General features: G+C 49.1%; 1 protein-coding gene across 6 annotated transcripts in view; it reads left to right on the top strand.

Annotated features, from left to right (window-relative positions):
- Positions 1 to 8,573, top strand: part of Eva1c (eva-1 homolog C) — a 74,259-nt gene extending 65,686 nt beyond the window's left edge. For all 6 annotated transcript variants that reach the window (XM_029544583.1, XM_029544585.1, XM_021209702.2 and 3 more), the window contains 2 exons: positions 1,706 to 1,795; positions 7,988 to 8,573. In XM_029544583.1, the coding sequence (XP_029400443.1) occupies positions 1,706 to 1,795; positions 7,988 to 8,364 (467 nt within the window). In that variant the 3' untranslated portion in view covers positions 8,365 to 8,573. The remainder of the gene's footprint in view (positions 1 to 1,705; positions 1,796 to 7,987) is intronic.
- Positions 8,574 to 14,804: the final 6,231 nt, after the last annotated feature.

Raw genomic sequence — 14,804 nt, forward strand, 5'->3', positions numbered from 1 at the left:
GTATTTATGTGTATATGTATGTGGGTATGGCCGCATGTGAACATGGGGTCAAAGGACAGCCCACAGGATCCACTTCTCTCCTTTTGCTCTGTGGATCCTGGGGAGTGATCTCTGTCATCGGGCTTAATAGCCTTTACCCACTGAGCCTTCCTGTCAGCCTGGATTATTATTTTAATGACACATAGAACAAACTCAGCCCATGAAGTTCCTGATAGAAACTGTAGAAACCCCACAGAATATAGAACTTTGGGTAGCAAGGGTTTGTCTTGTGCTATTTTGTTTTATTTACACACACACACACACACACACACACACACACACACACACACACACGTGAAAGTAAAGTATAGCTGATTTCTATCTTAGGGATTGAGGCTAAAACTGTCCATGCACTGTTGAATCAGCAGGTGCTCAAGCCCTGTAAAGAAAGCAGCTTGGTATTGGCACAGAACCCACACAGTCCTCCTGTGCGCTTTAAACTCTCAGGGGACTTGCAGTCCTTAACATGACATCAATGCCATGTACACGGTCACTGTACTGTGTAGTTTAAGAAACAGTGACAAGAAAGAAGTCTGTACACTTTCTCATTTCTTCTGAGCAATCCTTCCACCTGTGGGTGAATCTATGGATGTGGGCCTCGCTGACACAGAGGGCTGGCTCCGTACTTTGCTTCTCTGTGTACTTCTTGCTATAGAAAACACATCATCAAGACATAAGAGCCCTTAGCCCAAAGCTAGGGCTGAGGACTAGAAATATCCTCCACATTCCGGTTCACGGCCACCCTGTCTACCAGGCTCTGCATCCCAGTTTCCCTCTGTCTCTCACTTGGCTCCCATCTGGTCCTGAAGGATTCCCATCATCTTTTGGTGCAACCCCTGAGAGCCACAACAACTTTTTTAGAGTCATCTGCCCTATATGATATGCGCAGGGCTCCCTGAACTCCAATACTACTCCATCAGCACTTGCCAAGCATCCACCAGGGTCCTGGTCTCTCACATCTGAAAGCAGCCAAATCACACATTTTGTGTGTGTGTGTGTGTGTGTGTGTGTGTGTGTGTGTGTGTGTGATCAGAAAATCTCACACACCACCCCCAGGTCTGTTGTGTCTCTGGTGCCCAGAGCAGACAGCAGTTCTATGGTAAATCGAGGGATTATTTACTCTTCCCGACAGAGGCCATTGTTGGGATGGAATAGAGGCTTCTGTTCTGGACGAGGGCACATGAACTACACCTGAAGTTGGAATTGAGACTTGGAATTGTTTTGGGTCCCTTTAATGATTTGATATTTTCAGAGATGGCTTTGGCATCAGCTGCTTTTCCTGTCACTGGGACAACACGAAAAAGCAATGTCAGAAAGGAAGGATTTGTTTTGGCTCCTGGTTTAGGAAGGGAAACAAGCCATCGTGGTGGCAGGACGGTGAGACAGTTAAGAACCAGAGGACACATAGGAAGTGGGCCCAGGTTACAAACCTCAAGCCCCACCCTCCATGACTCCCTTCCTCCAGTGAAGATCCACAACCTCCCAAAGTGCACTGCTGGCTGGGGACCAAGTGTCCCGCACTGGGTGTTCTGGTCTCCGATAGCTTAGTCAGAAGCCCAATGGTTTGACATCTGGGACTTTCCATGCCTGTGGTAGGCCTGGGCAAGCATCGGCGGGACTTTCAGGACAGACACACACTCTGACCCATGGTCTTTGCGCATTGCAGGTGTAAAATTCAACCCAAGTGGGTCGAGGGTTGTGCGGAAAGATGGCGTTATCGTCAGCAACTCTCTGGCCGCATTCGCTTACATTCGAGGTAGGTGAATGAGTGGGAACTTCTGGGGATGCGAAGGGGTTTACCCACTGCCTTGCTCACAAGCACTCTGGTGACTAAAGGAACATGGCTTTAGCCGTCCTGGCAACTGCTACGTCGTGATATCCCAAAGTACAGGACTGGCCGGGGTGTGGGGGTGGTGTTCTAATGCAGTGGCAGCCACAAAACCAGGGGACCTACAAGAATGAAGTCGAGTGACTGAGGGTTTCGTCTCCGAGGGTAGCTCCCCCTCATAAAGTAGAAGTGCTTTCGTCATGTCTAAAACTTTGGATGATTGATTGAATCCTCCCAATAACTGGAAGGAAAACAAGGCAGATCACACAGAATCAAAACAGGTCCTGCCATGGGATGACGCCGTGACCTCAGGAGGCCTGAGACTTACTATAGCTGCCAAGATTTCCTGGTGACTCTCCTTAGGGCTGAAGGCTGGCACCAGGCCTGGCCGAGGACAGTCCTCTCTGTGGAGGAATGTACAATGTCCTTGCCACCTTCTTCGTTTCCTAGGATGGATTATATCTTGGAATATTGACTGTAGCCTCAACCCTGGCTTCCTGCTCCAGGAGGGCTCGCTCTGTCAGTCAGCTTCCCATCGTCATTACTTAATCCAAGACCCAGGGTACTCCTGAAGTAAAACGAGGTACATTTTGGCTCATAGTTCTGGAGATCGAGTTCAAGATCCAGTGACTCAGTCAACCAGGGGGTTGAGGGGACAGTGGGACATCGCAAGTGATCACATGTTGAGCCAGAGGAGAGGGAGAGAAAGTTAGAGAGCAGAGACCTACAGTTAACTCCCGTGGATGGCACAGGCCTAACTGACATAAAGACCCCACCTCTTAAAAGTCCACACCACCCCTCAGGGTCACCACCATCAGACCAAACTCATACTTATAGGTCTTAGGGGAAGCAACATTTATCAAAACTGTATAGAGGCCAGAAACTCTGAAACCTGGGGTAATGCGCACTCTGACAGGTACATGGATGTTGCTATTCAAGCCAGCTGGGACTGGGCTTGTGTGGGGTAGAGCTTCCTCATAGGGAAATTAAGGTCTAGAGAGACATCCTTTAATTCAGGAGCTCGAGTGCCTAGCCCAGCACTCTGTCACGGCACCACCGTCCCATCTCGGCCTGCAGTGGGCTTGCCATGGCTGTGTAGTTATTGGCCTCTTTTGTTCTTACCACCTCTCCCCCTTTCCATTCTTGCTGCTTCCTATGACTGACAAAGTTAAAGAATACGAAGATTTAGGTTCTAGAAGTGTGTCCACAGTTTCAAAGTCCCTTCAAGTGGAGGACAACGGCGAAGAGGATCAGAGGTGCTGCTGGCTGAGGGGCAGCCACCCAGGGCCCTCTGCTGTTGGCCTAACTTAGCCTCCACAATAAAACCGCTGGAGACTGGAGCTTAAGAAACAGTTTCTATTTTGTAACAGTTCTGGAGTAGGCTGGAAGTCCGTGATCAAGAGCTTCCTTCTGGCTTTAGATGACCAGCTGCTTGCTGTGTCAGTGTGTCCGTGTGTATCTGTGTATGTCTGTGTGTGTGTCCATGTGTGTGTGTGTGTGTGTGTGTGTGTGTGTGAAGTGATGGTGAGAAGAGACTAAAAAAAAAGAAAAGAGAGAGTGTGTACTTTTCTAATACCTCCAGTCCTATCAGATGAGGACCCTCTGGTGAACACTGTTAATCTTAGCCCCAGAAAGTTCCACCAACAAAGTCATATTAGAGTTTAGGGCACCAGCATGAGTTTGGGGGGACACAGTCAGTACAGAGCAACAACTCTGAGGGGTGGGGCTTTGATCCTGGATTCTGTGCTTACGGGAGCTGAGGGTCAGAGGGGCTGGGCGTTTGCCAAGGGCACCACGGACAGCGGCTGGGTTCAGCTTCACGCTGGGCGAAGGGCGAGGCTGTCCATCAACTTCTACAAAGAACCTTGTCTTCAGGATTGAATGGCTGGAACCTCTTGACCCTGCATTATGTAAATAGCCCTTCCTTCAGCCCCTATGTGTTAAACCTGCTGCACGTCTGGACGATGTGTTTGCCTGTCTAAGCACCGAGAGTCTCAGCTCCTTAAGGACAGATGACTGTCATCTTGTTTATCTCTGTCGTATCTCCGTGTCTCGGAGAGTTCTGGGGCAGAACAGGTTACAGAGAGTAGGCAACAAATGGCTAACCAATACATCTGAGTTGACATTATGACTGTCTATACTCCGTTATCATCCGTGATTTGTGAGTTTTATTTATGCATCTGGAAAGATGGTTCAGTGGTTAGGAGTGTTTGATGCTCTTGCAGAGGACCCTAGTTCAGCTCTCAGCACCGTGTCTGGAGGCTTGCCACTGCCTGTAATTCTAGCTCAGGGGACCTCACACCTTCCTTTTGTCTCTGCAGATATCTATACACATGTGGTGTACATTCACACGGACACACATACATGTGAAATGTGTCTGTGGGGGCATGCATGTCATGGCATGCATGTCATGGCATGCATGTCAGAGGATGACTTTGTGCAGCAGATTCTCTTCTACCACGGTTTACATAGGTTTGGGGATCAAATCCAACTTGTCGGGCTTATAGGACAAATGCCTTTCACCACTGAGCCATCTGGCCAGTCATCTACAAGCTAGAACCGTGTTCTGTCCTTTTAGTATGAGGACTGAATGGGATGTCATATGATTTTTATCATGAGATAGTCCAATATGTTTACCTTAGCAAGTCATGGGTGTGTGACAGGAACCTTGCTATGGGACTAGAGCCCAAAGCCTGGACATGGGCTCCCAGAACTCTCTGACAGCGAGGCCACTGGCCAGAACAGCCGGGGAACCAAGAACTTGAGCAGACGGTATTCCTGGGAAATTGAGGGAAGCAGAAAGACATTCCCTCATCAGGCTACCAAGTGGCTTTGGTCCATGAATGCAGTCACACTGATGGAGGACAAACAGACAGACAACCCAAGGCAAGGGGCTCTGTCCTCCACAGGGAAACCTGGAGGTGAGTGGAAGGGATATGTGCAAGGCTCTCAGATAGACCACATCTCCTCTGCATATTTGCCTGATCTGCAAGGGTACTTCTCATAGAAAGGGGAAGAGTATGTGAGTGAGTGTGTGTGAGTGTGTGTGTGTGTGCACATATATACTATGTGTACAATATGTGTTATAGGTGTGTGATATGCTTGGTGTGTATGGTATGCGTGTAGTGCATGCACATGTGTGTGTTGTATTTGTGGTGTGTGGTAGAGGTATATGTCTATGGTGCATGGTGTGTGTGTGTGTGTGTGTGTGTGTGTGTGTGTACGGTGTCTAGGCTGGTGGTGCTTATGATATGGGGGCCTTTGGGTGGGGGATGGTACTGTACATGCATGTGTTTATGTATGTATGTGTGTATTTATGTATGTATGTATGTATGTGTGTATGTATGTATGTATGTATGTATGTATGTATATATGGTTCTGGGGAACACAGTTTGTTAGCTGCTTCAGCAGAAGCCATTGTGCCTTGGCTGAGGAACTTCTTAATTTAGTTTTGTTCACTAAATAAATAATATGACTCCTCCCAGACCACCAAATTAGTGTCGTATTGGCATCTGGCTTTCCATGTTTTCCTCATCTGTGCCTACAGGCCTGCCTTTGTGACTCAATATTCTGTCACTGCCTCTATTGTTTGGGAGTGTGTGTGTGTGTGTGCATGTGTGTGTGTGTTTGAGTGTGTCCAGTCTCAGGCAAACCTGAGAACTTTGGGACCATGGCCAGGGAAGTCTCGGTGGTTCTAAGACAGGAACTCCGGGACATCTGATGAGTTGTGTGAAGGAGATTTTATCACACGTGACAAAGTCGGTCACATGACCCTTCCAGGGAGGACAATCAGAACAGCACAGCCATGTCACGTGGGTGGGCTCTGACATGTTCCCAGAGTCTGCAACTCTGACAGAAAGTCCTGTCATACTCTAAGTACCCTCAGAACTAGTTCCAAACACTTTGTGCTCCTTCCTCCTGGAGGACTCTGGCCACAGTCCCCCATGAGAGAGGACTTTGCTGGTGGCTTCTGGTGTCTTATCTGGGTGTGACTAAATGAACTGGAGCTTGTGTTGGCCCCAGACCAGAATCTAAAGAGCAAATGGGGTCTAAAGGCCACTGGCCACCCATCCTGAGGCTCCTGGAATTGTAATAATGATGATAAGTCATTCCCTCTCGACTGTGATGAACTGAGACTAAATTTAGAATAGCAACAAAAGCACTGTGAGAATTCTGTTCAACCACAGCAAAACAAATGCCTTGTGTTTCCAAAAGAGATGACAGGAAAGGGGTCACAACAGTCTGAAGTGGTCCAGTTGGCTCTAGAAAACAGGGTAAATGTTATTTTGCATAAAGTCTGGGGCAGTGGGCGGAGCTCTGGCTTCCACCCAGGTTCCAGTCGGTGATGGCTTTGGAAAGTGTCATCAGGAAAGACATCCCTTATGTGCTGTCTACGTACAATCCGGTGACTGTGTAACAGTCACTTCCTATGAATAGAAAGTTTTCTTCCCATGGGACTGCTGAGCACTGTTTGTCTTCCTGGGCCCCACAGAGTGATCCTGTGGCAAGAGTTACCTCTGAACCCCAGGAGTTGAACCAGGAGCCTGACACCTAGAGAAGGGGCTGGGGATGCTGACTCTGTGGTAGCATGTGATGTGTCCTAAGGTAGCATGTAATGTGCGCTAAGGATTATGACTCACTTAATTCATTCAATTCATCTAAATTCTTCAAAAATGGAGCTGAGGTATATGCATGGTGCCCTAACGTTCAGACTTGAGCATGGAAAAGGTCCTGAAGAATTCACAGAGAGGTAAAGTAAACAAATCAGTTTTGTGCTAGAGCAAAACCCTGATCCAGAGTAGATGGACCCTGAGGATCCAGTCCACTGCTGCTCCCTCCTTGGACAGGGCAGGGACAGGGCGGGGTACTGGACAACAACTGTGAGTGTTCTCTGTTTCTCAGAGACTTGATGTAGCAGTGAGTTTATGCCTGGAGCTGGCCCTGTCCCCCACGCCAGTGGTCAGAAAACGACTAAGGCTCTGGCCTCTTCATACCTTACAGGAGGTATAAATTGCAACACATAAAACTGTGAAGGACACGCAGTCTGAACTATGTCAGAAGTGAGAGTGGACCGGTAGAACAGGCTTGGATCTGCAAGAGAGGGGAGGTTTGACCAGATGTCCTGGGCTTGGTATCACAGTTTAGTAACTTTGGTCCAATGTCAGTGTCTCCGGATAGTCCATCCCCGGCCCCCCTCCTCGTGGAAAGGGCTCATGGCTCTTGAGAGCAAGTCCTTTACATAATTTGTCTCTTCCACACTGTACTGATTGGATGACAGAAACAAGCTGCTGTCCTTTCCTCAGCTAAAATAAATATTAATTCAGACATCTGCATCTTAAAGAGAGTGGGGAAACATCAGGCTGTAGACACACGCAGCGCAGATGAGTAGAGCCACTCTAGGGACAGCTTGGTCTGTGGGAAGGAAGCTGGCCGGGGAGGTATCCACTTTCAGGAAGATAAAGTGTCCCGGTTCCATGTCTCCCTTCAGATCTCAGCTGTGAGGACCCTCCCTGCAGAGGAATCTTAGCAGCCCTGGGGTTTTGAGAATCCAGCCTAGATCCCTGGGGAAAAACAGCAGTGGTAAAGACAACAGCTTTCATTGTTTCTCCCAGAATGAAAGACTTGACAGTGTGCCCTGGAGGAGGCTCCCAGAAGTCGAAATCTACTGAGAAAATGCTGGGGACAGCAAAGTATATCCCACAACGAGCTCCAGGATCCAGCCTGGTTCTGCCTGGAGAGGCTGTGGGCCTCTGCAGCTTTCCCTCTGGGCCTCAGTTTGTTCATCTGTAGTTGTGCTCAACCGATGGCCCCCAGCTCCAATCTATGAATAAAGTTTTATTGGGACACAGTCAGGCCTTGTGCTATGAACATTATCAGTGGCTACTTGTTATAATTTGAATCTGGAATGTCCTCCATAAGGTCATGTTTTGAATGTATGTTCCCCACTAGTCATGCCATTTTGGGAAGAACCCTGCGTCCTGGTCCACTGAGATGAAAACAGATTTTACCACATGAGCCTGTTGCTGTGCCTCCTCTGACAGGAAAGAGGCCAAAGTCTCTTCAAAACCATGAGCCCAAATTAACCCTTTCACACCCTCACGTGTTGTCTTCTTCTTGCAGCCCACCCCGAGAGAGCCGCTCTGCTGTTCATGTCCAGTGTCTGCATCGGCCTGCTCCTCACACTGTGCGCCCTGGTCATCAGAGTGTCCTGTACCAAGGACTTCCGGGAGCTGAGGCAGGGGAGGGAGCACCTGGTGCTAGGGAGCGACAAGGCAGAGGAGGACAGTGAGGAGGACGTGGAAGAGGAGGACTCCTCGGATTCTGAGTTTCCCGAGGAGTTGTCCAGGTTTTGTAGGACTTCATATCCAGCCTATAGCTCTATAGAAGCCGCCGAGCTGGCGGAAAGGATTGAACGCAGGGAGCAAGTCATTCAAGAAATATGGATGAACAGTGGCCTGGACTCTTCGCTCCCCAGGAACGTGGGCCACTTCTACTGAAAACAGATACATCTGGATGAGATCTCTGAAGAAGGAAGGGTCCAGAATGCGCTGTCTCCCCCACCCTCTCCAGTTCCACTTGTACCTTCTGTGAAGGAGAATCTGTCCTGTCATCCGAGATGGGTGAAGCCGGAAAGCTGTCAAAGGGACGTCTTACTGTTTACAGCACACCCTGGAATAAATTGGGAGGAAGCCGTGGTGTCTTGCAATTCTGTCTGTACATTAATAATTCTATACAGACCTGAGATTCTCATTTATTCAACACTTACAATGCCAGGTGTCATCTATACTTGTGACCTGAGTAAGTGGGGGGTGGGATGGGGGGCACACATATTCATTAAAAATTATGCTGGCAGGAAGCGGTGAGATGGGTCAGTGGGTGAAAGGTGAGTGCTAGCAAGCCTGGCCACCTGAGTTCACTCCACAGTGTGGGCGGAGGGAAGCAACTCCTGCAAGCTGCCCTCTGACCTTCTTACATGTGACATGATACAGAGACAAAAGCCTAAGCCAGGGGCAATAGTGGTGCATGATCGGAAAATCCACAAATGCCCTGTGAGTGTAGAGAAAGCAGGGAAGAAACTCTGCCTGTCAGAATCAAGGAGGATAGTATAAATGTTGGATGTGATGTTTCAAAAGAATTGGGTATTCGTCACAATTCTAGTTTCTATAGCAAAATATCTGATGGTACATGTGTGTGCCATGCACACTCACACAGATATACACAGACACACACACACAGACATACATACAGATACATAGACACAGGCACACACACACAAACACAGACTGACATAGACACAAAGACACACACAAACATGGACACAGACACACACAGAGGCACACAGTCACATCACACACACAGACACACACACACACAAACACACACACAAACACAGACAGACACACTGACATACACAAAGACACACAAACATGGACACAGACATACATAGACACACACAGACACACACAGACGCACACATAAACACAGACACAGACATACACAGGCACACACACACAGGGATATACATAGATACACAGATACACACAGACACACAAAGACACACACAGACACACACAGTAAATAAATATGCAATAAGACTTTGATAAAACTGATAGGGAGAAAACATGAGCTCAGCGGTAGTTATTTATTTAAAATATTTATTTATTTATTTTATTCACATGAGCACGCTGTAGTTGCCTTCAGACTCACCAGAAGAGGGCATCAGATCCCATTACAGATGTTTGTAAGTGACTGTGTGGTTGCTGGGAATTGAACTCAGGACCCGTGGTAAAGCATTCAGTTCTCCTAACCACTGAGCCATCTCTCCAGCCCCCTAATTTATTTATTTTTGAGGCACAACCACTCTGTGTGTCCCAGCCTGGCTTTGAATTTGTGATCTGAGATCTGATCGCCTTAGCCTCGAGCATTTGGGTTGCAGCCATGTTACAGTCATGTGCCACCATGCCTGGCACACAAGCGATTTTTAATTCTCAGTATTATCAGCTTAGAGCAGAAGCTCACAGGATTTTCTTAAAGGAAAGATGAGAAACTGCTCAGGCATGGGAGGCCTTGATTATTTTCCTGCCACATCTGTGTCTGTAGGGGGCCAGTATGATGACTTCCTTCCGATTGTGTGGGATGGATAAGAATGTCTGTTTCGAGGCCCCGTCCCTGTGGACACTGGGACTCAGATTCTGGTTATTTTCACACTACATTTGATATAGTCTCACAACTTTTGTTGTTTGTTGCTTTTTGAGACAGGATCTCACCTGTAGCTCAGGCTGGCCTCAAACTCATGACAACTGCCCCCCTAATGAGTGCTGGGAGCACAGGCGTGGCTGCGGACACCCAGATTTACCTGCTTAAAAACAAAAACAAAAACAAAAACAAAAGAACAACCATTTGGGGGGCTTGAGAGATGGCTCAGTTGCTAAGGATCCTAAGCTGCAAGTTTTGATTTGAATTTGCTCCCCAGAACACTTGTAAGAAAGCATGATGCTTCTCCAGGCTAAGCCCCCCACCCCACCCCAGCCAGCCTAACCCTCTTGGAAAGTTCTCTGTCAGTGAGAGACCCTGTTTTTAAAGGGATGAGGTACCTGACTCAGTCAGGGGTTCTATTCCTGCACAAACATCATGACCAAAAAGCAAGTTGGGGAGGAAAGGGTTTATTCAGCTTACACTTCCACATTGCTGTTCATCACCAAAGGAAGTCAGGACTGGAACTCAAGCAGGTCAGGAAGCAGGAGCTGATGCAGAGGCCATGGAGGGATGTTCCTTACTGGCTTGCCTCCCCTGGCTTGCTCAGCCTGCTCTCTTATAGAACCCAAGACTACCAGCCCAGGGATGGCACCACCCACCAGAGGCCCTCCCCACTTGATCACTAATTGAGAAAATTCCCCACAGCTGAATCTCGTGGAGGCATTTCCCCAACTGAAGCTCCTTTCTCTGTGATAACTCCAGCCTGTGTCAAGTTGACACACAAAACCAGTCAGTACACTACCTAAGGACTGACACCCAAGGTTAGCACTTTAACAGTATGAAAGCTCAAGGGCTACACAAACCATGAAAGAGTCAGGGGTGGGGGGATTTGGCCCATGTCCTGGTTTTGTTCCCCACAGTAAGAGGTTGCCGACTCCTGGGTTAGGCCGGCCTAGTCTACAAAGTGAGTTCCAGGACAGCCAGAGCTTCACAGAGAAACGCTGTCTCAAAAAAACAAACAAAAACAAACAACAACAAAACAAAACAAACAAACAAACAAACCCGGCAGCACTTCTCGTGGTAAAATCCAGAGTAACTAAGGGCACGATTAGGGACCAGGGTAGCGACCGCATTCAAATCACTGCAAAGCATGGGTTCTTCCGCTGGAAGCTGGGGGCCCGGAACCAGTGAAGAGGAGAAAGAGAGGGCTCAGGAAACAAGCCAGACAGAAGCAGTGGTTGGCTGGGCATCTCTAGGGAACAAGAGGCCCACAGCAGGGGAGTGAGTGCTGTGACAAAAGAAATTTTCTTTAGGGTCCCATGGGGGCTTTGTAATGTTGTATGTCATGTGTTTAAATGGTTAGCTGGTAGTGTTGAATTCTGGGGACCTAGCAGGAGGCAGTCATTATGAGGGGTGGGCAGACTCTTGAGGTCCAACTGTGAGTTTCCTTTGATGCTATCGGAACAAGAGACCTGACCTTCTGGTGTTGGGCATGCAGCTTCTTCAACCACTGTGATGACTGAAACTGAGCCAGAATAGCCCTTCCTCCTGGACACTGTCTCTGTCGGGCATTGGGTTGTTCTTGTAGCATGAGAGACATCACTAATACAGACTTAGAGCATCGGAAGGATCCTGCTGCATCTATCACCTGCACAAGTCAGACCATCTGGGACTTCAACTGACCTTGTCAAATCGGCCTTTAGGCAGGCCTGTGTAGGCGTTTTCTTGAATAATGACTGATGTAAGAGGTGCTCACCCAGGGCAAGTGGTCCTGGGTAGGATAAGAAAGCAGGCAGCCACAAGGAACAAGCCAGTGAGCAGTGTTTCTCTGTCATCTTGCCTTCCTCAGTGACAGACTGCTGTGATTGGTCTGTGCAAGCATAGTGCGCCCGTGCCCGTCCTCCCTGTGCCCACCCTCCCCAAGCTGCTTTGGGCCTTGGTGTTCATCACAGCAACAGAAAGCAAACCAGGACATGAGCCTCCTGAAGCCAGCTCTGCTGGTTCTCACCCCAACCTCACACGTCTTCAACCTCACATGTCTGTCTTCAATGCATGAAGGCTAACAGGCTAAGTACTGAGGCCCTCAGAATGTGGTTTTGTCAGGAAAGATGTCCTGTTGTTTGAGTGGCAACAGTACTTCCTCAGGGTTCCCAGGGTGCCTTCATCCACATTGCAGGGCCTGGACAGAAACTGAGGGGTGCAGAGTGACATGTTCTAAATGTCACCAGAGAGACGTTTACTCTACATTATAGTAGACACGATGTGACTTCTATTACTCATTTTTCCCTTTTTCCATTTGTATGTGGTGTGGCATGCATATGTGTGAGCGTGCACACGTATGTGGGCGTACATGCACATATGTCTGCATGCATGTGGAGGCTTAAGGTTGATGCTATGAATTCTCCTCCATCAAGGTTCCACCTAATTCATCAAGGCAGGATCTCTTAATCAAACCCAGAGCTTACCGATTAGGACTAGTCTTACTAGCCAAATTGCTGAGCAGAATGCTCAGCGTATCCTTCCAAGGTTGGAATTACAGGTGGCCCCAAGTTCACCAATATTTTCTGTGGGTTCTGGGGATCCACATTCTGTCCTCATGTTTACATTGTAAGCCCTCCAACTGTGGAGCCTTCTCTCAGCCCCCAGAATCCAACTTCTTCATAATGATGTTGTGTAGTCTTTCATTTCCCTGACCCCCAAGGGGGTGAATTCTGCTGTTGTCCTTGCTCTCAGCGTAACCCCCTCCTTAGTCTGTTTCTGCGCCCAGCAGGCCTCTTCTCCAGCTTTAGGAACAGACATGGTCAATCTAACATCTCTCTCTGTGGAACCAAGGAGAGAACCACAGCAGAAGATGTTCTCCGTTATCACTTAGAGAGAGCTTTGCTCACAGTGACATTGGCCACAAAGAGTTCCACAATGGTATCCCCTGAGTCTCTGCCTCCCCACCACCTACCTACGACAGGCATGCATATATGTTTTCTCTTAGCTGTCATTTATCTCTTTTACACACGCGCGCGCACACACACACACACACACACACACACACAGAGAGAAAGAGAGAGACAGAGAGACAGAGAGACAGAGACAGAGACAGAGGCGGAGACGGAGGCAGACGCATGGCGCATGCGCACACTCTTCCCTGTCCCTTCAGGAATGGCTCCACACCAGGCAGCCGAGGCATGAGTCAGTCTCTAGCCCTGCAAGTGTAATAAGCTGTTGGTTTGCATCTTTTGGCCGCCAGCAGAGAACTGCCCCTTTCTTCTCTGCGCATCATGGGTCCTGCTGAGCCCAGGAGGAAGTGTGACCGAAGCACACTTGGATGAGGGCTGTCTGATGGACCAGACTGGGGCGTGGGGCAAAAGGTGCGCCCAGGGTGCTCGGAGCCTCCGCCCTCCATGACTGCGTGTGTCTGAGCAGAGGCGCCCCTGCCATTGCCAAGCAGTGGGGTCTTAGTGCTGTTGGAAGTTTGCACACCTCGCCACCTCAGTGACCTGTGCTAATGCTGACTTTGAAGCTATGTGCTGCCTGCAGAGAACATCACCCTTCCAGTTTGACTGGAGTTATTAGAGGGGATGCTGGGACCTCCGGGTGTCACGGTGTTTGTTACTGCTCTGGGGACAAGAAGTCTACATTCAGGAACCACGGGGGTCTTTGAGGAGCCACGTGATCAGCCCACTACTGCAGACACACGGATGGAGTAATTCGTGACACGGTGCTCACCAGACCCGCTTTCCCAGCAGCTATGGGGAGGGTGGCTGTATTTGGTTCCTACCTGTCCTCCTCAGTGCAGAAGCGCCCCTCTCCCTCGCCCTCCTCACTGGGACTTCAGAGAGCAATCCCCCTTCTCAAGAAGGAAACCCCCTTCTCAAGAGCCCCTTCTGAGGGCCGGGGAATGCAGCTCTGGTGCTGAGTGTAGGCCCAGCACGAATGCAGTCTTAGGCCCTTCTGTAGCACCATATAAAGAAGGCGTGGTGTGTGCCTATCATCGGGGAGCTGGAGGCAGAGAGAGAGATCAGATGGTCAAGGTCAAGTCTCAAGCTGAGTTGGAGGCAATCCTGGGCTTAAAGAGACCTGTGCTAAGATACAAAAATCAACAATTTCCACATCAGAAGTAGACTTAAAGCATCCCCAGAGATGAGGTCTGGGCTCTGGGGTTTGAGCCATCCCTGGCGGCCCACTCTGCTCTTGTGGAACAACAGGGAGGATCTCCTTAGAAAGAGTTTTCAGGAAGTCAGGGGATCTACCAGCGCCCACTTTCAACCAACTCCTCTTTCTCTACTAGTCTCTGGAACCCTGCCTGCTCCAGGTCACCCAAAAAGGCAAAGCCCGAGGCTGAGACTTAGCTGTCTGGAGCTGAGCGGCTGAACTCCATTTTCTGTTCACTCTAACAAAATACCTATAGTTGGAAGACTTATAAAGAACTTGGGGCTGGAGAGACGGCTCAGCCAGTAAAGGCTAGGCTCACAACCAGAGATCTAACGAACAGAAGTTTATTCTGGCGGGTAGCGCTGCTTCTGCGGAAGCTCTGCGCTTGAGGTGAGCAGCTCCAGAAGTCACGTGGCCGCAGCCACGTGGCCGCAGTCGCTGGAGGAAGCTGAGGGAGGCAAGCTTCCTCTATACCACCACCAGCTCTCGGGATAACCAGCCCACTTTCAAGGGAATGACACCAATCTCTGTGGCCTAATCGCCTCTTAAAGGTCCCCACCGGCTCTCATCACGGTTGCTTTGGAACCAGGACTCC

This window comes from Mus pahari, chromosome 12 (assembly GCF_900095145.1).
Source record: "Mus pahari chromosome 12, PAHARI_EIJ_v1.1, whole genome shotgun sequence".
NCBI classification, from domain to species: domain Eukaryota; kingdom Metazoa; phylum Chordata; class Mammalia; order Rodentia; family Muridae; genus Mus; species Mus pahari.